Raw genomic sequence first — 25,855 nt, 5'->3', positions numbered from 1 at the left:
GATTATCACGCGTATCTTGTGCCCAGAGAGCCCGAACCCGTGAACACTTCAAAAACTGTAAGAGCACGCATTCCGCATTGAATGACAAACGTAATGTGTTTACCCTGAAAGTGATTAATTGGTGGCAACGATACCAGAATGACCCTGTGATATTTATGTGAAACGATCAGTATCTAACCTGCTAGGAAACTGTCCAGTCATTGCTGATATTTATTCCAGTCATTGCTGATATTTATTCCAGTCATTGCTGATATTTATTCCAGTCATTGCTGATATTTATTCCAGTCATTGCTGATATTTATTCTAATGTATTGAATCCTGATATTTATCCAGTATATTTATTTATTAGAGTCCAACTATTTATTCCTGAGAAACCAGTACACAGCTAATCAAACCCATGTAAGAAATGTGAATGTGATTACCTAAGTGAACTTCCTTCAAACCCAGAGAACTTTTACATAAACGAAACGTATTTTTCTATAACAGTGGTGTGGTGTCCTTCTTTTTGTGTGGTGTGCAGGGAGTTATTATTGGGTCAGAGCCGGCTTAACACTACAGCCTTCACTTGCCTCGTCACCTGAGCCAAGCTACCCCCTTTGTGCTGGGCTTGCCCATCGCAGGTCCAACATAAAATTGGTGCTCAGCGGGTGGGATTGCGAGCCGTGCTTGTTTTGAACCCCATAATAATTCAGTGTGCACCACAGGTACACACCCGGAGTTTTCTCCTAGCGGCCCTCAAATTCAACGTTTTGCTTTTTCCAAATTCTTTCCTGGAGGTGGGTGGAAGTGACCCTCAAAGTTCTTATCCTGGTCACCTACTTCGGGGTGGTGGTCCACACTTTTCACTGACAAGATGGAATTCGAAATGTCAGAGCTGGAGACCTATACTGTGGCCCAGCTCAAGGATTTCTGTCAGGAGAGGGGAATGTTTGTCAGGCGAGGGGCCAAAAGAGAGGAACTCCGTACTAGTCTGCGAGCATGGGTGGAAGCACACACGGAGGGAACTGTGGAGGAGGAGGAATCGGACAGAGGTACTGTCATTGATAGGACTGCGGAATGTCCCCCGGGGGTGGGTGAGATGTCAATCAGCCCCAAGGCAACCTCACGGGAGGGCAGCAGTGTGTCATCGAGAGGGTTGTCAGAAACCGAGTTAGCTGACAGGAGAGAGGAAAGACTGTTAAGGTGGGAAATAGCAAAAATGGAGTTGGAAGAAAGGAGGGAGGGGAGGAGGTTGGAACATGAGTCCAAGCTGGAGATGGAAAGGAAAAGGATGGAACACGAGTTCAAGCTACGAGAACTCGAATTCCAGGCCCCTAACATCACTCCGAAGGGTGTCGAGTCAAAGGAATTTGCCAAGGAGCCCAGGCCCCATTTACCCAAGGACGTAGTCGCCAGTTATACCGCTGGAGACGACATAGCCAAGTGGCTGGCAGCCTATGAGGTCTCCTTAAGAGCCCACGGGATCCATGAGAAGCATTGGGGTGGTGGATTATACCGGTACATGCCTCCGACAGGTAGGGATGCCCTATTGGCCCTAGACCGGGAGGAACAGGTTAATTACCCCGCCATGAAGGTGGCGCTCATCAGGAAGTTTGGGTTGACCCCCGAGAAATACCGGCAAAGGTTTAGGGGCAGCCACAAGCTGAGCTCACAAAATTGGGTTGACTTCCTGGATTTTGCCAAGAAAGCCCTGGAAGGGTGGGTCCAAGGTAGTGAGGTGGAGGACTATCAAGGGTTGTATGACTTAATCCTCAAGGAGCATCTACTCGAGAAATGTCTTCCCGAGCTGAGGCAACACCTGGTAGACAGCAAACTTACTTGCCCCCGTAAGCTTGCTGAGGAGGCGGACATTTGGGCGAGTACCCGAGTGTCCACGAAGGGGACTGGAGGAGATTCTCAGAAGTCCGGACAGGGCGCTCCCCAGAGGAAAGAGGGGGGAGATAATAAGAAAGAGTTCTCCAAAGGTCCCCAAAATAACTTTAAGGGGAGAAACACCTTTTCCAACTCTAAGGCTAACCCGCAGAAGAACCCTAACCCTGGCCAGAGTCAGCAGCCAAGGGTTGTCCATTGCTTTGAGTGCGGTGGTATTGGACATTACAAAGGAGACCCGAAATGCCCAAAGAGACCACCCCCTCCCACTGGAGGAAAGGCCCCGGGAGTCGCTAGTGTAGCGCTCGGGGAGGAGATGTCCTTAAGTAAGGGAAGGGAGTGGGCGGGAGTCACCTTAGTGTCCCTGGGTGATCGGGAGATGGTTCCAAAGATCCAGGTGCCCGCGAATACTACCAAGTATGGGAAGTGGATCACCATCAATGGCCATAGAGGGGAAGCTCTGAGAGATACAGGAGCCAGTATGACTATGGTAAGGAGTCATCTGGTGTCCTCGGAGCAGGTGATGCCAGGCGTACTTCATCCAGCCGCAATGGCTGACGGCAGAATGGGTTACTATCCTGTGGCCGAGGTTCCCTTTGAGTGGGGAGGGGTTGCAGGTCCACTTCGAGTCGCCGTAAGCCCCGCCGTGCCAGTCGATTGTTTGCTGGGCAATGATATGGAGCACAATGCTTGGAAGGAGGTGGAATACCGGGCTCATTCTGAGATGCTGGGTACACCTGATTGGGCCTGTGTGAGTACCAGGTCGGCGACTGCTCGAGAGGAGAAGTCGCAGGGGTCGGAGTCTGGAACAATGGTCCGCCCCGTAGCTGCTGATGAGGGAGCATGTCGAGGACAGGAGGAGCCTGCCTCGACGTCCGTGCCCCGTGAGGCGGATAGGCCACCTGCGGAGGTGGACCCGGAGTCCACGGAGGAGGACATGGTTCCGTTGGAGAACTTACCTATCCCCGCTGATTGGCGAGTGGAGGGAGGTCCGTCCAGGGAGGAACTGAGCAAGGGACAAAGGGAATGTCCCTCCCTCGAGGGTCTGAGGCAACAGGCTGAAGCCCAAGCAGCGGGTAACGAGTCTGGGAACTATCATGTTTACTGGGAGGATGGCCTTCTCTACAGTGAACCCAGAGCGCCAGTGCACGGATTGTCACGGGCCCTGGTAGTCCCACAGTGTTACCGAGCCTTCCTGTTAGAGTTGGCTCATGAGATTCCCTTGGCAGGACACTTGGGTCAGGACAAGACCTTTGCCAGGCTTGTCCCCCACTTTTATTGGCCTCGAATGAGGGTGGCGTCCGACGCATACTGTCGGTCGTGTGTGTCATGCCAAGCCAGTGGGAAAACAGGGATGAAGCTGAAAGCTCCCCTGGAACCACTTTCCGTCGTTGGCACCCCCTTTGAAAGGGTGGGCATCGACATTGCTGGGCCCCTAGATCCACCAACAACCTCCGGTCACAGGTTTATCCTGGTACTGGTGGATCATGCCACAAGGTATCCAGAGGCAATTCCTCTGAGAACCATCACTGCACCGGTGGTGGCAAAGGCCCTGATGGGGATCTTTACCCGAGTGGGTTTCCCCAAGGAAGTTGTGTCTGATAGGGGGACCAACTTCATGTCAGCATACATGCGGGCAATGTGGAAGGAGTGTGGAGTGACCTACCGGTTCACCACTCCTTATCACCCACAGGCCAATGGCCTTGTGGAAAGATTCAACAAGACGTTGAAGGGTATGATCAGAAGTCTACCCGAAAGCCTGCGGAGGAATTGGGACGTCCTCCTACCCTGTTTACTTTTTTCTTACAGGGAAGTGCCGCAGAAGGGAGTGGGCTTTAGCCCCTTCGAGCTTTTGTACGGGCACCCTGTACGTGGACCTCTCAGCCTGGTGAGGGACTCCTGGGAAAAGTCTCCCCGGAAAGTTCCCCAGGATGTGGTGAGCTACATGCTGGCCTTCCGGAGCTAAATGGCTAAGTTGTGGAAGCAAGCTTCTGACAACTTGGAAGCCAGCCAGGCAGTGATGAAAGCGTGGTACGACCACAACGCTCACCCAGTGGAGCTGGAGCCTGGACAGAAGGTGTGGGTGATGGAGCCGGGAGAGCTGAGCGCTCTTCAGGACCGTTGGACAGGCCCCTATGAGGTATTGGAAAAGATGGGCAAGTCTACCTACCTGGTGGACGTCAAGACCCCACGGCATCCCCATAGGGTGCTGCATGGCAATCGCCTCAAACCCCACTATGAGAGGCCCGAAGTCATGTTAATCATGGTGACTGATGGATCGGAGGAAGAGGATACTGAGCCTCTCCCCGACCTGTTTGCGTCTCAAGAGAAGGATGGGTCAGTGGGGGGAGTGAAACTCTCACCATCCCTAACTCTGGAGCAGCAGGAGGAATGTCGCCAGGTCTTGGGGTCATTCTCTCCTCTGTTCTCCCTTGTCCCGGGTAAGACCCATCTGTGTATTCATGACGTGGACACCGGTGACAGCCCACCTGTGAAGTCTAAGTCTTACCGCTGTCGGACAAGGTGAAGGCCAGCATCCGAAGCGAAGTAGCTAAGATGCTGGAGCTCGGAGTCATTGAACCTTCGAATAGCCCTTGGTCTAGCCCGGTGGTTTTAGTTCCCAAAGCTGCACCACCTGGCACCACGCCAGAATTGCGATTCTGCGTGGACTATCAAGGACTCAATTCGGTCACGAAGACCGATGCTCATCCGATCCCTCGGGCGGATGAACTAATTGACCGGTTGGGAGCTGCCCAATATCTGAGTACCATTGACCTCACAGCAGGGTACTGGCAGATTCCCATGACTGATGGAGCAAAGGAAAGGTCAGCCTTCTCCACACCTGATGGACACTACCAGTTCTGTGTGATGCCCTTTGGGCTCAAGAACGCTCCTGCAACATTCCAGCGACTGGTGAACACGATCCTCACTGGGAAGGAATCCTTCTCTGCTGCTTACCTGGACGACATTGCCGTCTTCAGTAGCAGGTGGGAGGATCACTTGCAGCACCTGCAAGACGTTCTCCAGGCCCTGGAACAAGCTGGTCTGACGATCAAGGCCAGCAAGTGTCAGATTGGGCAGGGGTCGGTGGTGTACTTAGGTCACTTGGTGGGCCGGGGAACGGTGCAACCCCTTCAGGCAAAGATTGAGGCAATCGTGGCCTGGGAACCCCCAAGACCCAGACTGAGGTCCGAGCCTTCCTGGGCCTCACAGGTTACTACAGACGGTTCGTGAAGGGGTATGGCACTATCGTGGCTCCCCTTACTGAACTCACGGCCAAGAAGCAACCCAGGAGAGTCATCTGGACCGAGGCTTGCCAACGAGCCTTCGACACCCTGAAACAAGCATTGTGCAACGCTCCAATTTTGAAGGCTCCAGATTTCTCAAAGGAATTCATTGTCCAGACAGATGCATCCGACATTGGCATTGGGGCGGTGCTATCGCAACTCAATGAAGAGGGTCTGGATCAACCCGTGGTCTTCCTGTCTCGGAGACTACTTCCCCGGGAACAGAGATGGAGTACCATTGAGCGGGAAGCCTTTGCGGTGGTCTGGGCACTGAAGAACCTGCGACCATACCTGTTTGGTTCGCACTTCCTGGTTCAGACAGACCACCGACCCCTTCGTTGGCTCATGCAGATGAAGGGGGAAAACCCAAAACTGTTGAGGTGGTCTATCTCCCTACAGGGAATGGACTTTCGGGTGGAACATCGGCCCGGAGCTGACCACGCCAATGCAGACGGTCTCTCCAGGTATTTCCGCCTTAGTGTTGAGAACTCCCAAGGGGTTGGGTAGCTCTCCCCACTTTCAGCTGGGGGGGACGCGTGTTAGACCTGTCTGCTTCTGAGAGTCCCCTCACACTATGATTTATTTTGTTCCCCCGTGCCTCCTAAAATTTGTCGCTTTTTCTTTGTCTACCAGGACCTTTTTGTGTGTTGTCCCATGGGGCTAGATGCTCTTTGATGCCCAGTTGCTCACCAAGTTCCTGGCACCTATGTACAAGGCGCCTGACGGAACCGGTGGCATAACCAACTGGGGTTGTCAACCCTAAAATGGTGGACACCATTGTCCCCTATGAGAGTGACTCCCATTGGAGCCCCTCTGACCTCTGACCCTTTGAAGGTTTTGGCGCACTTTGTGTAACCTGCAAACCTGACAGGAATCCCCTCAGGAGTTACAAGTACACAAAATGGCTGCCTTAGGAAGCCCAGTACGGTGGCTCCTAATGACCAAAAAGATACCTTGAAAGGGCCATGTCATTGACATAGCCAGGGAAGGTTCTAGAACCTTCTGGCTCGTGCTGGCATCCTAGGGCACTGGCTATAAAAGGGCCAGTCCCTGGCGGCCATGTTGGAGAAGAATGATCAAAGAACACCAGAAGAAGAGGACTTGACCACAGATTGACACCTGCCCTGTTAACCCCCTGAGGCAGCTGATAGCTCAGGCAGAAGAGCAGCAGAGGTTGCTGGCGTGGACCCTGACTGGCGTTCCAGTCAGAAGCGTGAGCAGTGTCCTCTAGCCTTCAGCGCCTGGTCAGCGAGTGCCCAATTGCCCCTCAGAGACTTTGGCCATAGTTAGAGCCTCCCCGCCCCCCCAGTGGTGAGATCGCAACCGCAACTCTTAAAGTGCCACCTTCAACTTAAGTGCCTCCTGGCGGGCGTTCGGACGTCTCCGAACCCACCGCCGTCGACGCGCTGGAATGGACTTTCGGGTGGAACATCGGCCCGGAGCTGACCACGCCAATGCAGACGGTCTCTCCAGGTATTTCCGCCTTAGTGTTGAGAACTCCCAAGGGGTTGGGTAGCTCTCCCCACTTTCAGCTGGGGGGGACGCGTGTTAGACCTGTCTGCTTCTGAGAGTCCCCTCACACTATGATTTATTTTGTTCCCCCGTGCCTCCTAAAATTTGTCGCTTTTTCTTTGTCTACCAGGACCTTTTTGTGTGTTGTCCCATGGGGCTAGATGCTCTTTGATGCCCAGTTGCTCACCAAGATCCTGGCACCTATGTACAAGGCGCCTGACGGAACCGGTGGCATAACCAACTGGGGTTGTCAACCCTAAAATGGTGGACACCATTGTCCCCTATGAGAGTGACTCCCATTGGAGCCCCTCTGACCTCTGACCCTTTGAAGGTTTTGGCGCACTTTGTGTAACCTGCAAACCTGACAGGAATCCCCTCAGGAGTTACAAGTACACAAAATGGCTGCCTTAGGAAGCCCAGTACGGTGGCTCCTAATGACCAAAAAGATACCTTGAAAGGGCCATGTCATTGACATAGCCAGGGAAGGGCTCGTGCTGGCATCCTAGGGCACTGGCTATAAAAGGCCCAGTCCCTGGCGGCCATGTTGGAGAAGAATGATCAAAGAACACCAGAAGAAGAGGACTTGACCCCAGATTGACACCTGCCCTGTTAACCCCCTGAGGCAGCTGATAGCTCAGGCAGAAGAGCAGCAGAGGTTGCTGGCGTGGACCCTGACTGGCGTTCCAGTCAGAAGCGTGAGCAGTGTCCTCTAGCCTTCAGCGCCTGGTCAGCGAGTGCCCAATTGCCCCTCAGAGACTTTGGCCATAGTTAGAGCCTCCCCGCCCCCCCAGTGGTGAGATCGCAACCGCAACTCTTAAAGTGCCACCTTCAACTTAAGTGCCTCCTGGCGGGCGTTCGGACGTCTCCGAACCCACCGCCGTCGACGCGCTGTTTGTGGATAGAAGGTGAGGTGCTGCGCTGGGGCGGGGAAAGGCTGGCCTTCATTTGGGCGAGATTACTGTCTCTGCCCTGCCCGAGTGACTTGGGAGCTGGTGTGTGGGCGGGAACCCCCCCGTGAGTGAGCTCGGAGGGAGGATCGCGGAGCCCCTGGAACCCCCCTTCGCCCTTGGGAGAAGTGCCATACTGACTGGAGCGCTTACCGGCGCCGCCGAAGTGAGGTGGGCCGTCTCTACCCCTGAAGTTGCCGCGTTGTTGTGGAACTGTGATGCGGTCTCATTTTGAACTGTGCGCGCAGGTGTTTTGGCCCCTCCGGCAGCCCGTTCGACGGTCCCAAGACTCGTGAACTGGAGCCGCCTTCGGAAACCCCGCCTGCGCTGACAGAAGCGCACAGACTCCTTCGGCAGCAGTAGCATTGAACCGGCTGACCGCGGAGTGTAATTGCCGTAGTCATTTTATGCCTTTATCTTCCAGATATACGCGCAATGAGTTGTGAGTGCAACTAAGGGATTATCACGCGTATCTTGTGCCCAGAGAGCCCGAACCCGTGAACACTTCAAAACTGTAAGAGCACGCATTCCGCATTGAATGACAAACGTAATGTGTTTACCCTGAAAGTGATTAATTGGTGGCAGCGATACCAGAATGACCCTGTGATATTTATGTGAAACGGTCAGTATCTAACCTGCTAGGAAACTGTCCAGTCATTGCTGATATTTATTCCAGTCATTGCTGATATTTATTCCAGTCATTGCTGATATTTATTCCAGTCATTGCTGATATTTATTCCAGTCATTGCTGATATTTATTCCAGTCATTGCTGATATTTATTCTAATGTATTGAATCCTGATATTTATCCAGTATATTTATTTATTAGAGTCTAACTATTTATTCCGGTGAAACCAGTACACAGCTAATCAAACCCATGTAAGAAATGTGAATGTGATTACCTAAGTGAACTTCCTTCAAACCCAGAGAACTTTTACATAAACGAAACGTATTTTTCTATAACAGTGGTGTGGTGTCCTTCTTTTTGTGTGGTGTGCAGGGAGTTATTATTGGGTCAGAGCCGGCTTAACACTACAGCCTTCACTTGCCTCGTCACCTGAGCCAAGCTACCCCCTTTGTGCTGGGCTTGCCCATCGCAGGTCCAACAATGTGGCTGAATCGATGTCAACAAAAAATGTCACCACCGAGTCAACCCTGTAGGTTGGGGTGCTGGGATCTTTTTCCTAGTCCGAGTGGTCCGGTTCTGGTGAGGCTTCCGTGGCAGCACCGCCGCTCTTCGGGTACCCGTGGTGGTAGTCCGGCCGATCTTGGTGTTCGGTCCCACAGCAAGCTTTGTTGTTTCGTTTCCCGACTGTGCGCCAGCCCTCAAGCCAATCCTATGCATCATCAGGGCTGGAGAAGAACCAGGTTTTTCTTTCGGATTCGACATGTAGTTTTACAGGGAAGAGCATAGCGTATTTGATTTTTTTGGGTCAGGCAAGGCAAGTTTCACCTCAAGGAAAGTACGGCTCTGTCTCTGGACCCGTACTGTGAAGTCTGGGAAAAGGTGACTTGACTGTTGTCTATGGTAACTGGTGGGGCCCCTCTCGCTGCGTGCAATATTACATCCCGGTCTCGGTAGTTAAACACTTGTGCCAGGAGGGGTCGAGGTGGTGCTCCTGGTTTTGGTCTGCCGCCTGGCACTGTGTGTGCCCTCTCAATGGAAAAGTATTTGGATAAGCCCTTAGGTTGGAGATGCTGCAATACTAGGTACTCTACGACTAAATCTGCCGCCTGCCCCTCCGCCCGTTCCGGCACTCCCAGTATGCGGATATTGTTGCGTAGCATACAGCCCTCATAGTCCTCAAGCTGCCGTTCCAACAGGTCCAGTTTACCTTGAAGATCAGTGACTTGGCGTTTGAGGAGATCTGAGTCTGTCGCTAGGTCTTTGGTTGTGGGTTCCACTCCAGTGAGACACTCGGTCATTTTTCGCATGTCCGCCCTTATCAGGGATACCTCAGATGCATCTGTGTCGATTCGGCCCTCCAGGGAATTGCGCGCTATTGTGATGGCTGCTAGTATATCCTGTAGCGTGGGTTCTGGTGGGTCTGCCATCTGTTTTGGGGTGGTCTGCACCTCTTCTTGCCCCTTTTGCCAGCCAAATTTTTCCAATTTTGTCTGGAATGCTTGACGGCCGCTCGCCATGGCGTTAACAGTGCCCCGGGCTCAGCAAAAAAGTGTGGGTCCAGCTAGCTACTCACTGCCGCCTAGGTGAGGGACTACGCCCAATCCCGCCTGTCGGGTTTCACTAGCCGGGCGGCACCTAGGACGGTGTATTTGAGGCTACACACAGTCCAGTTAGAGGAGGGAGGGGCCGGTTATGACCCAGTCGTCCACACAGCCAGTCCAAATGTCTCTTGTGGGTATAGTATTGACACTGAAGCCATGGCCATCATAGCACTTCCTGCCCTAATTTCGATTACACCTCATCTTGATATTAACGAGGCCACCAACAAGTACAACTCGTCAAGTCAAATGTTTTTTATAGAGCGCAAACTTATCACCGCAAGGTCTCAAGGCGCTTGAGCAGAGAAAAACAGTTGACGATGCCAAGAAATGTTCCAAGAGATGGCGGGCATTATTTTGGGAACAGCCATGTTTTAAGACCTTCCCGGAAGAGTTTGTGTTCAGAAATGGATATAAGGTGAGGGGGAAGTTTATTCCACAGCCGAGGGGCAAGGTAGGAAAAGGAGCGGTGGCCATTTCGGGAGGTGCGGACACGTGCATGGAATCTCTTGTCAACAAATCTCCTGAAGTGCAAATTATCCAGACCAAAACCCACTAGTCCTTAGTACTCAAAAGAACTTTACGAAGAAAGAAACCTTATTAGAAAATGTGAGAAAGAATGAAGACTAGTGTCCTCTCACCGAAGTATGATTAAGCTTCGCAAAGTGAGAAAATAATACAAAGACTAAATCCTCAGAGCAAAATCCTCTCATTCCAGAGCTCTCATGAATTCTGCTAAGAACAAACCGAAGTGCCTGCACAAGGTTATCTCACAGACTACAAACTCCTCTACCACATCAGCTCCTAAGTCTTCCGTGACATGCAGCAGCAACAACTTTGTGGCTTTATTTGATTAAAAAAAAGAGACATCCATATCTCGCTACACACCAGCGACTCCTTACAAACGGTTGAGATTCGGCCACGCAAAGGGCTGCAATCATGGTCCTCTTTCTCCCCAATTTCCGAATGGGACTACAGCGAACAATCTCAAAAGTAAAACCCTTGGACCACCTAACGGACGCCATTCCAGGTTCAATTAGCAAATCTCTTGCCACACACTCCTCCCCATATGGACCACTATGGTCAACTCCGCACTCAAACAGTGCCTATTTCCAGAACAACTAAAAGTGAGTCAAGTCTCTCCTCTCTTGAACAAACAACCTCTCGATTCAGAGAACTTGAACTAACGCCCAGTGTCCACACTCCCATTTTTAGCAAGTCATTGAAGATTGCGTAGTGTCCTAAATCGCATCACACATTTGAACAAACAACCTCCAAGACACCTTCTAATCAGGTTTGTGCCAGGGGCACAGTACACAAACTGAGATCCTCCAAATAGTCGATGACTACCTTAGAAGCCTCGACTCCATTAAATCCTGCCTCCTGGATTTATCCAATGCATTCAATACTGTCAATCATCTGGACCTCCTTCGCACTGTAGAACAACTCATGGGATACGATGGCACAATCCTCAACAGGTTCTCCTCATACCTAACCAACAGTTCCCAAATTGTGAAAATGGGTAATTTGTTCTCGTGACCAGTCACATACTTCAAGGGGTTCCTCGAGGCTCGATCCTCTCCCCAACCCTCTTTAACCTCTACTTATATAATAATAATCCACATTTGTATAGCACACAATCACCCGTTAGGGTCTCTATGCGCTGTGGGGCCGTCGGGAAGATTAAGCAAGCTATTGCCCAGAGTCGCATGGTGCTGGGCTAACCTGCCGCCGGAGCCGAGGATCGAACCCTGATCCCCAGATTCCAGCGTCAGTCGCCCTGGCCGCGGCGCCACAGCTCTCCCTTAGAACCACTATATGTGATTCTCTGAAACTCTGGGATCTCTTCCACATCTATTCCGACACCACTCAAATAAACATGAAAATATCATCCACAAAAGACATTGCCCTGCTTTCAAACACGCTCCAAAAGATTCAAAACTGGATGTGTAACCACCATTTAAACTCAACCCAACAAAAACAGAATTTCTTTTGATTTCATCTCTAAAAGCAAAAACTTGTGTACAACAATGGATGGCTATCCTTCCCGCCTTGGATGGCTGCTCCGCCATTGTCCAGAGTGCCAGATCACTTGTTGTTGCCCTTGACAATCATCTCAGTCTTCACAGCCACATCTCTGCCATGACCAAAAGCACACAACACCAAATTAGGCAGCTTTGGGACATCAGACTATTGATTCTGGGACAAGACCTCAAAACAGTGGTGCATTCTCTCCATATCTCCAGGCTAGATTATGGGATGGCCCTTCTCTTAGGCATTCCCAGAGTTCACCTGGGCCCACTGAGAGCAACACTACATGCTGCAATGTGCTTCATTTTAGAAATGTTACCACATTCACCCTGCCCTGCTAATCAGTGGCTTCCCATTAAAGCACAATTCAAAACCACCTGCATTACCCACAGGGCGCTTCACTCCCCTTCACCCTCCCATCTAAATGAGAAACTGAAAATCTCAGGAGCAAATAGGGGTTCCAGAAATGCCCAATCTCTGCTCCTGGAATTCCCCCACCTTCAGTCAAGAATGATACATAAGCCAGTCATTCTCTGGTAGTGCCAAAAGAATCTGGACTCTTTCTCCCTTCACATAGTCGCCTTCAAAAAGGTCCTCAAACTTCTCGTATTTGACAGACACTTTGGTTAAACACCTCAACCATACTTAATACTCTATGCACCGGGATATGAACTATCTTGGTTATGTGACCCCACCATCTAAATCGATTCTTTAACTGTTTACGACTTTTGACCAACTGCTACAATTGTCTCGTGTAACTCCTTCACACATCTACCGATCTAAACGTCCATATTTATTACAGTAGCTGAATCTCGCTGTAATGAACCTTGCTACTGTAAAGCGCTCTGGTGCCTTCGGGCCATGTATAAAATTGCAAAAATAAAAATAACTGGTGCTCATGTAAAGTGCTCCAATACATTCGGAGCAAGTTAGGGCACTATATAAGACTGCAAGAAAAAAAGATCCGGGGCAAATCTCCCAAACCGGAGCAGCACGCAACACCTACTGCTCCAGTGCCAGATGCATAGCGTCCAATGCTTGTTTTCCTTTAAAAAATAAACTTGGTAACACTCTCGAGAATAACTCACTCCATTGCTGACAAAAGGCAGCCATGTCTAAATGATGAGATCGTGAATTATACCTATCAGCCTGTAGCAAAATTACTTTTAAGTTTACTGCGCAAGAATTATACTTTGGCAGAAATTTGTAAAAATGTATATGATGTAAAAATATAGTTAAACAAACTAAAATGTAATTGCTTTTGGTATCCGGATCAAATTATGAATACTAAATAGATTATTTGAAGAAAACTTTGCAGAAATGTCACTTTTATTTTCTTTCTGTGGTAGTTGCTAAGAAAATAAATAGATTGTTTTTTCCCCGACATAGCCGCTCAGTGTTCGTTGGTTCTCTGTGTCAGGCTATCAGCTTTCAACCCTGCCTTCTCATTTGTGTGCTGGAACAGAACATGGTTGGCTGAGAGGGCGCTGTGGGCGGGGCAGTGAAGCTCAGGTTTCCCTCCTGTCTTCACTCTGACTGCCCATTGGGTGCTCCTTGTGAAGTCTGCTTGTGGGCGGGGCGAAGGAGTGTCGTGGAAGAGGGGGGGGGGACCTCCAGGTCACAGTGGATCTGTGCGAGAGGGGCAGATGGGATTCAGGCTCTGAGGATGGTGGAGGTGCTGGGAGAGGCCGAGCCCTTCCTGCAGCACCAGGACCATGGGGGAAGTCTCAGGAAGGTAGGTGGCCACATTTTCGCACTTGCAAAAGTGCAGCAGATACACCACTAACTTGCCGCCGTCACTTTTGTGAGAACTTGCAGATGCGCCAGTCTTTTAAGTGATCCTGCAGCACCGCACAAGGGCTCCCGTCCCGCGGTACCTGCAGCCTCTCGCCGCAGCACTCTACTGCATCGCTTAGTCTAATTCTGCTCCCCTTTTTGTTGGACTCCTCGATCACAGCGCGCGCAGTCACACAACCTGTTGCACAAACTGTTCTCTATGTGCGTCAAATAACCCCTTTCTGGCCGTGTGCACAACTACTCCCGTTATGCGTTTAGGAGAGTACTCCACTGCACCGCTAAATCGGTTGCACTATTGTCTTTCACCATTCTGCAAAGTATGCCGACCCTATGCTATTGACCATCATCTCTCAGCCTCCGCCGTCGCATGCTTCTGCATCCGCCTCTTGCGGTCCTTTGACTCGATCTGTTGCTTCTGCGCCTCATCCCGCAGCCCTTGTGCTGCCCTCTCTCATTTTGCTTTTTCCAACCTTATTTCTGCTGCACCTGAATTCTTCTGCACTTGCTGCACCTGCACTTTGCATTCCGTTTCCCATATTTTTGTTTAGATCCTGCCTCGCCTCTTCTACAGCAGGCGAACCCTTGGTTCTGCTGCATCTTTGAGCTAGTCTTGTCATTTGTGGGTACCTCTAAGTCTGCCGTTCCGTAACCGATTATTGGACCGTGTGTGACTTTCATCCTGTTCTCTTGTTTCCTATCCTGCTGCTGCTTTATTTACTATTCTAATGAATAACCCACTCTCTGGTACCTAAAACTTATATTATGGTGCAACTCTCATTCTGTGGCACCTACTACATCTTATTCTGCTGCACCACAGACTATTTTGCACAGCACCTCTTCTACTCCACCTCTCATTCTGCTGCACGTACTACATCTTATTATGCTGCACCCCTGACTATTCCACAGCCCCTCTTCTTTCGTACCTCTCATTTCGTACCTCTCATTCTGCTGCACTTACTACATCTTATTATGCTGCCCCCCCTTGACTATTTTGTACAGCACCTCTTCTACTGCACCTCTCATTCTGCTGCACCTTTTACATCTCTTATTATACTGCAACCCTGGATATTCTACAACACTCTTTCCTCCGTACATCTCATTCTGCTGCACCTTCTACATCTCTTATTGTACTGCACATCTGGCTGTTCCATAACACCTCCTCTTTCGTACCTCTCATTGTGCTGCCCCTACAATTCTCTTACACTGCACCTCTGACTATTCTACACCTCCTCTTTCGTACTTCTCATTCTGCTGCACCTACTAATATCTTATTATACTGCATCTCTGACTGTTCCACAACACCTCTTCAACTGCACTCCTCATTCTGCTGCACCTACTGCATCTCTTATTCTATACCTCTTATTCTGCTGCACCTACTATATCTCTTATTCATATGATGGAGACATCTAGCTGCACCTTCCTTACCTTTGAATTCTTCCCAGGAGACAGACTGGATCCAGATTTCTTCAGCAGTACCTCTCTGCGTCGGTGGAGTGTGTTGATATGGTGTTTCTCATTGTGTAGGAAAATATGTAAGCCGTAATAAGCATTGGCAAAGCCAATAGGTCACACAATGGCTTTACTGTTTAACACCTACAGCCAGCAATAGGCAACTGAAAGGTGACCAGTTAACCGTTGCAAACAGCCTTCTAATGCACTGTAAACATGCAGTAGTGTTTTTATTAACTTTAGAGCTAGAATCAAATTTGCACACTCAAGCAAGCGTTGGCAATGACAACACGTATGGCTTATAAATGTTTCATCATCGATGGGTTTAGGCATTTAATAAGTAATCACTTATGATCTCAATAAATCATCATACATGCGCTGTCATTTGTCCTTCAATTTATGCATGAATCCATTCACTGAATTACACACTTTTAGTGGACATGGACTAGGACTAGTCACTTATCTGTTACGCAGAAATCGCCTGAAACACCACTATCTGCAAAAACAAGGCTGTGAGAAGATGCCCTTTTGCCATCTTATTCAAGACGGAGCACACCCCTTCCAATGTCTGCAGTAGAAGCCAGGAGCGTCGGAAGCGGAGTTTCTCTGTGGGCGGGCTAGAACATGACACATGTCAACTCACGTGAAATATAGATGGTTTTTTTTTCTATGCAGGAGTAAACCTTGCCCATTCCTGCTTTAAGAAGGGTAGGGGTAACATCCTGTATATTTCGGTAGCGTGTGAGGGTGGTCTATTCCTCATCTCACGCACACTCCTATTCTTTTTTAGCAAGGGGGAGAACTTCAATCCTTCAGATAATGGTTTTAAGCAAAAATGAAATATGTGCAAACTACTGATGAGCACGCCCCTTAACAGAGCTAGTGGGAAGCTAACATTTGAATATGTTAATACATCAAACAAAACCAAGCACTTTATGCCCCCTCTCCCAAGTTTGGTTTGATGTTTTTTCAACTTCTTCGAAGTGACCAACCAAATCCAATTGCATATCAGGTCTGGACTGGATTACCTATTGAGCGAGGAAACAGCTTGGTGTGTGTCTGCGTGCCTGTACTGGGATATTCATCACACTAGGAAGCCTGCCATTACAGGGGCAGCCAAACACTCGTGAGTCTAAGTGGGCGGTGGCTGCTGACTGTGAGCGGGTAAACGGGCCCATCGGGAAGTTCGCTGCATGCACTGCCTGGAGCGGCGTGTGCCTCATCCAGTGGTCCAGAGTAGCAATAGTAACAGAAAGCGGCCATCACGTAAACTTGCTTCAAGCGAAAAATAAATAACGAAACTCTGCCACTCCTAGCCAAACACAATGAAAGAGTATTTGGGGTGACACCTATGTCTAGCAATATTTGGAGAGAGGATGTGGTGTAACATTCAGAGCTGCTGACTTTTGGAACTGGAGAACCGGGTTCGAGTCTCAGCGTTGGCTGTCCCCATGCCTACAAAAAAAAAACCAATGCAGATACATGCACATCCTAAACAAAATAAAACTGTATAAGCCCCCAAAAATGCAGGTTGGAAGCAAAATACGGTATGGAAACAAAATGCCGAATGCCTATATGGAAGTTTATTAGTACTATGGCAATCGTTGCTGAACTCCCCTTGGGTGAGCCTGTAAACGAAGAAAAGCAGATATTTCGAAAACACGGGCAGAAACAAAAGAAAAAATTGTGCACTTAAACTTATATGCATAAAAGGGCAAGATTACAAGTAATAGGGACATGCTCCATGGGAGGGGTTGACACACAAAAAGGAAGGACATACAACAGACATTGATCTCAGAGAAGCAAGCCTTTGTGAAGGACACACAAAGCAATTAATTGTAAGCCCACAGAGTAGATACAGCATGTCTTGAAGAGACAGCGCATGTGCTGCCTAGGCAAGACCTAAAAGGTATTTCAGACTCCGCCCCAGTAGTATTTTTGACAGTTGCCTAATGTCCCCCATTGGCTTTCTGTTGATGATTCGTGTTGAGTGGAATGCAGGTAGGTGTCATGAATTTTTACCTCTGACTAGTGCATCTCTGGATGTATTTTTTGATAATGAACTGCCAGGTTGAAGGGATGAAACACCCTGATAACACTATTAGGCTTATTTCAGGGGCAGTGTGTAAAACATTAGCACATAACATACAGTAATACAGCGAAAACACTACAGAATGACACCACACCATAAAAACAATATTTATCTGGGTAAAACCAGACTAAAATTATAAAAATCCAACATACAGTCATTAGAAATACTCATAAAGCAAAAATAGACTTTAAAAATAGTTCCTTGACATCAATCACTCTGTCCAGGGCTATCACGTCGGAGTGAACCCACAAATCCAACAGTTCTGGCTGACCACGGCATCGCGGGCCAGCTACAGTGTCGGGAAGACCCTCAAAACAGTACCTTTAGAAATGCCGAGCGTCCGGGACCTTGCGATGAGCTGGTGTTGGTTCCGGAGGTCAGTGCAGGAGTTGTTGGGCCTTTAAAGTCGCACGTGTTGCAGGTCGAGCTCTGTGCGGTTGAAGTTGGGAGAACTGGCATCAGGGCGGCGGTGCGAATTGCGGCGTGCAGTGACCCCAGGTCGGAGTGTAGGCAATGGCTCGGTGTCGTTCGTCCAGCGGCGTCAGTGAGACTAGGGCTGCAATGTGAAGTTGGACGGTGCAGGCAGCGGTGTCGTTGAAGCACTGTTGTCGGCTGACGAAGTGGAGTCGATGGCGTCGATGTTGGTGGGCCAAGGTTGTGGCAGTTCCCCCAAACCACAGTGCAGGCAGCGGCGTCTGTGTCGATGTGGAGCGGCTGTGTCGGGGTTACTACAGCAGCGGAGTGAAGTGGTGTGGAGTGCAGTGCCCACAAGTCCTGGTGCAAGCAGTGGCTTGATGGTGTCGTAGTCGGTGAGACCGGGTTGCGACGCGAGATGCAGCAGTGCTCTCTGCGGTGCCTTCAGGTCACGGAGCCGGTTGCGGCGGTGTTGACTTTGTCTGGTTGCTTTTTCTTCTGCTGCAGCCTGAAACGCACAGCTCCTGGGGCTGGTAGCAGATGAACTTGAAGTATTTGCTGTTTCTTAGACTTCTTGACAAGGGGGCAAGGTCTACTTCAAGTCATTGGAGACACTCAGGAAAAAAAGATGCAGAAGGTCCAGTCCAGTCCTTTCACTGCCCAAGACAGAAGCAGCCATTGCAGGCCAACAAAGCCAAGCAAACAGCAAAGTGGTAGTCTCTCCTCACAGCTTCTACAGCTCTTCTTCTTGGCAGGATTCTGAATCCAAAAGAGTTCTAAAGTTCTGGGGTCAAGGCCCCAATAATTATACCACATTTCCTTTGACATTGGTACAAACAAAGTTCCTCTGGCACACGTAAACCAGTTCAGCCTGGCTCAGGCCAGATTCACCACAGGAGGTGGAGACTGCTTGTGAGAGGCAGCCACCGTCCTTACAGGTACCAGCAACAACTCCTCCCACTACTCTAAATGCAGCCAGGTCTATTCAGCCAGGCTATGTGTCACTCAGGAAACGCAGGACACACCTAGACCCCGCTCCCCCCTTCAGGACATGTTGCACACACCGTTACAGGTCCTACTTTTCACATATACTGCACCCTGTCCATGGGGTACTTTGGGCCTACTTTAGGGTTGCATTACATGTAAGAAAAGGGAAGGGTTGTGCCTGGCAAGGGAGTGACAAGACAGTAAAAACTGCGCACAGACACAGCAGTGGCTGGTCTGAAACTCCTTTGAAAAGCTACTTCTGTAGGTGGCACAAACAGTGCTGCTGGCCCACTAGCAACATTTGATTTACAGGCCCTGGGCACACCTGTGCGTATTACTAGGGACTTACTAGTAATTAAAATATGCCAATCATGGATATACGAATCAGTAACACAATTTACGTGGAGCACTTGCACTTTAGAACTAATCAGCAGTACTAAAGTACCAGCAAAAACAATACCCAGAGCCCCACAGAAACCGGATGGTCAGAAGCAAAAAGACAGGAGAAACATGCCAAAAGAGGCCAGTTCTAACACTCGTTGACATCTAACGCCACAGTCCGTAGAGACAAATGGATGTGACTATTGACAGATGAGCTGGAGTTGCTCTCTGCTTCCAAAGTAACCAATGGCCTTTGTATACGGGATCATGGATATGCTTTGTAGTGTACTCCTAGTTTGATATGGAAATTCAAACAAATCTTATATATATATATATATATATATATATATATATATATATATATATATATATATATATATATTTTAATGTGTTGAATAGAAGAACATATAGTCTAGCTGTGATAGCAGTTGTAGAGGAAAGCTTAGTTCAAATTATAATTAATAACAGACTATAGAAGACCATTTTAGAAATAAATTTAAAGTATAGACTTGCCTGAGAAGCACAGGCTGTGGAATAACCAACAGCATGAAACACACAAACGGTGATGGGACGAATGCTTGCAATTAGTCTAACCACTGGTGATCGCTTTGGGTAGCATCCCAACCCATCGTTCTTTTGCTCACCAATTTAGACCCAGCCATACGCAAATCAATCTTGACCCTGCTCCACATTGAAATGTCCAGCCTGAACTGCCAATCCCTCCCTGAACCGGAAACAATTATCTTGGGACCTCTTTCGGGGTATCACCCCTCATCAGCCTGGCTAATTTGAAGCCAGGGAGGACCTCGACTGTTACCATGAGGAGCAGGGTCAAGACTGATTCACATACAGCTGTGTCCAAAATGGGGTGGCATAGTGAGCAAAAGAACAATGGATTAAACCCAGATCTCTTGACTGGGGGTGGGGGGTCGAAAAGTTCAAGTTCAAGTTCGGGCATTTGTATAGCGCACTACTCACCCATAGGGTCTCAAGGCGCTTGGGGAAGGGGTTCATTATTTGTCGAATAGCCAGGTTTTAAGTTCTTTTCTGAAGGAGATGTGGTTTTGAGTAAGGCGGAGGTGGGTGGGGAGTGAGTTCCAGGTCTTGGCAGCTAGGAAGGAGAAGGATCTGCCACCCATGGTGGATTTTCGGATGCGCGGGACTGCGGCGAGGGCTTGATTTGACGATCTTAGTTGGCGGGTGGGTGTGTAGAAGGACAGTCGAGTGTTGAGGCATTCGGGTCCTAGATTGTAGAGTGCCTTGTGTGCGTGGGTGAGAAGACGGAACGTAATTCTCTTGTTGACGGGAAGCCAGTGGAGGTCTTTTAGGTGTCCGGTGATGTGATCTTGGCGAGGGATGTCCAATATGAGTCTCGCTGATGCGTTTTGGATGCGTTGGAGTTTTTTCTGTAATTTTGCTGTGATTCCGGCGTATAGTGTGTTACCATAATCCAGTCGACTCGTGATCAGTGCGTGGGTGACAGTCTTTCTAGTCTCGAGGGGGATCCAGCGGAAGATCTTTTTGAGAATGCGAAGTACGTTGAAGCAGGAGGATGAGACTGTGTTGACTTGTCTGGACATCGAGAGAGAGGAGTCTAGGATGAAGCCAAGGTTACGTGCGTGCTCTGTGGGTGTGGGTTGACTTGTCTGGACATCGAGAGAGAGGAGTCTAGGATGAAGCCAAGGTTACGTGCGTGGTCTGTGGGTGTGGGTGCTGTGCCCAGGGCGGAAGGCCACCAAGAGTCGTCCCAGGCAGAGGGGGAAGATCCTAGAATGAGCACCTCCGTTTTGTCTGAGTTGAGTTTTAGGCGGCTATGTTTCATCCATTCGGCTACTTCATTTATGCCTTCGTGAAGATTGGTTTTGGCGGTGTTAGGGTCTTTGGTGAGGGAAAGGATTAACTGGGTGTCGTCGGCGTAAGAGATGATGTTGAGGTTGTGTTGGCGCGCGATGGATGCGAGTGGGCTCATGTAAACGTTGAAGAGGGTGGGACTGAGTGATGATCCTTGTGGTACTCCACAGATGACTTCAGTGGCCTCTGAGTTGAATGGGGGAAGTCGGACTCTTTGAGTTCTTCCGGCGAGGAATGAGATGATCCAGCTCAAGGCTATTCCTTGTATGCCGATGTTGCTGAGGCGTTGTATAAGGGTGCTGTGGCAGACTGTGTCGAAAGCGGCGGAGAGGTCGAGTAGAATGAGGGCTGCTGTTTCTCCGTTATCCAGTAGTGTTCGGATGTCGTCTGTCGCTGCAATGAGGGCGGTTTCGGTGCTGTGTTTGGCTCGAAATCTGGATTGAGAGGGATCGAGGGAGTTGTTGGATTCAAGGAAGGCGGCGAGCTGGCTGTTGACGGCTTTCTCAATAACTTTGGCGGGGAAAGGGAGGAGGGATATTGGTCGGTAGTTTTTAAGTTCAGAGGCGTCTGCTGTGGGTTTTTTCAGGAGGGCGCTGAGTTCGGCGTGTTTCCAGCTTTCTGGGAAGGTGGCAGAGTTGAACGAACAGTTGATGACATCACGGAGATGGGGTGCGATGATGGAGTCAGCTTTGTTGAAGATGTGGTGGGGGCAGGGGTCGGTTGGTGAGCCAGAGTGGATTGAGTTCATTAGGCGGATGGTGTCTTCAGTAGTGATTGGGTTCCAGGCGCTGAGGTTGTTAGTTAGCGGTGTGGGATCTGAGGGGGGTGGGGAGGGTTGATCGCTGGGAGTGTTCTTGAAGCTGTTGTGAATGTCGGCAATTTTGTTGTAGAAGAAGGAGGATAACGCATCGCAGAGGTCTTGGGAGGGAGTGATGTCGTTAGATGCTGCGGTGGGGTTGGTGAATTCCTTGACGATGTTGAAAAGTTCCTTGCTGTTGTGGGTGTTGTTGTCTAGACGATCCTTGAATGCTGATTTCCTGGCGGATCGAATCAGTTGGTGGTGTTTGCGGGTGGCTGCCTTGAGGGTGGCCATGTTGTCGGTGGTTGGGTTTTTTCTCCATGTTTTCTCCAGGGTGCGGCATAGCTTCTTGGATTTTTTAAGGTCATCATTGAACCAGGGAGCCTTTTTGCTGCCTGATTTGATCCGGTGCTTTTTCAGGGGTGCTAATTCGTCAGCACTGTGGGTGATCCATTGCTTGAGATTGGTGGCCGCTTGATTTGGGTCCAATGAGGGGGTGGGAGGGTTTTGGTTGAGTGATGTGAGGAGTTGGTCGGAGGTGATTTTGTTCCAGTTTCTCCGAGGAATAGGTTGTGGGTGGTTGTGGGTCAGGGTGGTTTTGTAGCTGAAGTGAACACAACTGTGGTCCGTCCAATGGAGAGCTGTGGTGCGATCGAAGGAAATGTGCTTGCTGGAAGTGAAGATAGGGTCGAGCGTGTGTCCGGCTAAATGGGTGGGGGTGTTAACAAGTTGTTTGAGTCCGAGATTGGCCAGGTTGTCCAGAAGGGTGGTGGTGTTGCTGTCGTGTTTGTTTTCAAGGTGGTAGTTGAGGTCTCCTAAGAGAATGTAGTTCTCGGTGGCGAGGGCATGTGGGCTGACGAAGTCAGTGATGTCATCGCTGAATTGAGTGCGGGTTCCTGGAGGCCTGTAGATGAGGGTACCTCTAAGTGTGGTGAAAAGTGTGCTGAAAAGTGTCAGCACTCTGTCCATCATCTTGTTGTGTTTGATATTTTCGCCCTAAGAGGCCTATGATGTGTCCAGACGTGGGTCCCTTGCTCGCTGTGCCACTGGATTCAAGCTAGACTGGCTGATATGGGGTGATATCCCAAAACCAGCCCAGGATGCTTGTTTCCAGTCCAGGGAGGACTTGGCTTGGCAGTTCGATCTGGACTGTTCCATGAGGAGCAGAGTCAAGACTCATTTGCATACGGTTGTGCCCAAAGTGGTGTTTCATAGTGAGCAAAAGAACGATGGATTAGACCCAGATCTCTTGACTGAGGGTGAGTGTTTACAATGAATATGCCTTGTTTTCTCGCACGCTTTTTTAATGCATACCATTACAACGCGGTCATTACAATGACCACGTTGTAACAACGCATGCCATTACTCCGCAAGCCGGAACAACAACTTGCCTGGGAGGTGGGTGGGGGGGCTGGATGTTGGAATAGTATAAATTACTATTCCAACTTTAGGCTGTGCAACAGGAGGGTAGGTGTTGGATTTTAAATCCAACACTTTCTGACCCTAGTCGTTGTTCCGACTTGCGGAGTAATGGCATGCGGTGTTCTGGTTTTGGGGTAAACAATGTTTACCGTTTGAAATGTTTCAGCACTTCGTCCATCATCTTGTTGTGTTTAGAATAACCAACATCAGCCAAGCACCAACTAGCAAGCACAACATGTCAGGGCATTTATTTTACTGAGAGTCATAGCCAACTCATTTGTTGTCCACTCATAGTATTCCAGTACTTGAGAGCGGATCTGAAAAACAAGATAAAATCCAGTAGCCAACGCGTTTCTTCCACGCAGGACTTCTTCAGGGCTTCAAATTGTGTACTGGATTCACCGGTTTCTGTATGTTAAATAGCAGTTAAGTACAGGAATTAGAATTCGCTTGTTCCGGGTGGCTAGTGTCTCCCGTTCTTGGCGTCTGCTTCCAATAGTTACACAATTTGAATCCCTGAAGAAGTCCTGTGTGGACAAAACGTGTCGGCTACTGGATTTTATCCTCGATTTTATTGATGTACTTTTTTATTGGAAGCAAATAAATAAAGAACCATTGAAGAAAGAATGCTGTGACAACCACATTGTCTATCTGTTGCATACATAGGCACTGTGATCATTGTCTGTCAATGTAAAACTTACTTGCAGAACCTATATGCAAACTATATAATACATCTCTAAATTTGAGTGCTGAACCAATTTTTGTTACTTTTGCTTTGGAAGTCTTCCATTTGGAGTAGAGGGGTGGTACTCCATGGCTCGTTGCACCATAGGAAACATTTTACTTTCCCCAAGAATATCACTGTTTACAAGTGCAGTTCATTGTTGCCTCAACCCCTCTGTTTCTGTTTCATTTTTAGGTCTCGGCTAGAAGCGAGCGAAGCTCGCTCTCGCCAAAGACCTATAGTTAGCGTGTCAGCTTTCCAGGAGGACAGCACTGGCCGCGCGCGGCGATTTGTTAAGGTCACGCGCACGAGAACGCGCTCGCGGCCAGGTGCTGTCCTCCTCGAAAGCTGCCTCCCTTCCCCGTGCAGGGCGGGCCGCCGCGCTGCCTGCGGCGACCCGGAAGCATTGTTTTTATCTGTTTCCCGGTTCCTTTGCCAGCCTCTCTGTCCGATTCCTTGAGAGGTCTGAGGAACCCCTTCCTGCGCAACATCCTGTCCGTGACGAAAAAAGAAAGGGAAAAAAAGTTACGAAAGATGCGTAATCAAACATGTAGAAATGGCATTGGTACACACGGCTCCTAAACATTATAGGACAGTTTGAAACCGCACTGCCCGACTCATCGAGAGGGCACAGGCGTTCAGGGCTGCCCCAACTTGTCGAGGAGGTTTGCGTGGGGTTAGAGCTGGGCGGTTTTCCATGAAGCTCTGTGTTGCAGTGCGTCATGCTTAGTTCGTTGGTGTTGTGGGCTGCAGTCGTGTGCTCTTAGCCGTTCTCCAGGCAGCGTTTGCCCCTCCGCCCTGCCCCGCAGGTATGTGCGTGTGTGCGTTTTTACTAGCTCCTCTTCTTTTGTTCTCGCTGTTCATGTCTTTTTGTTCCAGTTTTTATTTCTCCGACTCGAATCATTTACTTCATTTTGTTAAAAAACGAAACAAAAAAAACAACAAAAAAATGAAATGCCGCCCTTTGATTTGAGGTCATTGTGCCTTTACATGTTTCCTTCCTTTGGGATTTCCACTGGGGCTTTATTTATTTATTTCTTTACTTCTAAGGATGTGTCCTTTGCTTCAGTGTATGTTCGTGTTATCAGTGTTCAGAGTGGAGCAAAATTATTCAAATTGTTAGTTTTAATTTAAGCTTTTGGTTTAAACAGCCGTCAACTTCATTTTGACCTGTATGTGTCATATTTAAATGAAATAATTCATTCAAAAACCGTGTGTAGAGGTTCTGAGATGTATGTTAATTTGGGTGTGCTTATTTTTGCACGTTTGTCTGTGCGGATTATGATCAGCTGACACCGAAAATGTTGTTTATTTTTACATGAAGTGCCACTTATTAGTTCAGTAGTCCATCCCGCGTGGCCCGTGTGCGTCACTGTATCTGCGCGTGTTATTTTTACGGCTTTATTTCTTGTTGCAGAAATAGCCGATTGATAGGCGCCGGGAGTTTGACGTAATGTACTTCCAACGGTTCCCCTGGGGAATCTGGATGATACAAACCTTTCAAACATTGGAAGCAAGCTGTTTGAATGAAGAATTCATGCAAGTGACTGGAAAGACTTGAAGACCCACTAATTGCGTGTTTCTGCGTATACGTGGAAGTGAATGCAAAAAAGGAAATATAGCAAAATATGTTTAGACTCGAAAACGTGAGGAAAGGCAAAAAGAAAGGTGGCAACGGGCAGAGTAAAGCCCGAGCCAGGACTGTACTCCCCTTGAAATAAAGCATAAAATGACACAAACACATCTTGTGACAACAGAAACAAATGAAGACAAGGCCATTTGATTAGTGAGAGCGTCTGTAAGTCCTTAATAGAAAATAATGGCAATGCCTATATATCTGGTTCAAAATGAAAGTACATCTTCAGTTACTAGTGAGTTTAGGCACTCAGTAACGCCTCGTAACGCCTCGTACATGCAGTTTGACAGGTCTTGGCGTTCTTCTATCCATTCAGTGACCCACTGGTTCATTCTTTTATTCTCTCACCTGGCCATACAAAATCCATACAAAGTCAACAAACTAATGCAAGAAAAAATAAAAACTGCCTCTTCCTAGAAGCAGCAACTGTTT

General features: G+C 48.9%; 1 protein-coding gene across 4 annotated transcripts in view; it reads left to right on the top strand.

Annotated features, from left to right (window-relative positions):
* Positions 1–25,855, top strand: part of RHPN1 (rhophilin Rho GTPase binding protein 1) — a 615,089-nt gene that overhangs the window by 161,337 nt on the left and 427,897 nt on the right. The window contains exon 1 of one of the 4 annotated variants that reach the window (XM_078686650.1): positions 13,477–13,606. The exons of the other annotated variants lie outside the window; for them this stretch is intronic. Within the exon in view, the coding sequence (XP_078542776.1) occupies positions 13,538–13,606 (69 nt within the window). The 5' untranslated portion in view covers positions 13,477–13,537. Of the gene's footprint in view, positions 1–13,476; positions 13,607–25,855 lie in introns of those variants that run through there. 4 annotated transcript variants of the gene reach the window in all.

The sequence above is a fragment of the Lissotriton helveticus genome, chromosome 4_1 (genome assembly GCF_964261635.1).
Source record: "Lissotriton helveticus chromosome 4_1, aLisHel1.1, whole genome shotgun sequence".
NCBI lineage: Eukaryota > Metazoa > Chordata > Amphibia > Caudata > Salamandridae > Lissotriton > Lissotriton helveticus.
The sequence above is the reverse complement of the archived record's forward strand: the minus strand, read 5'-3'. Positions and strand labels throughout refer to the sequence as shown.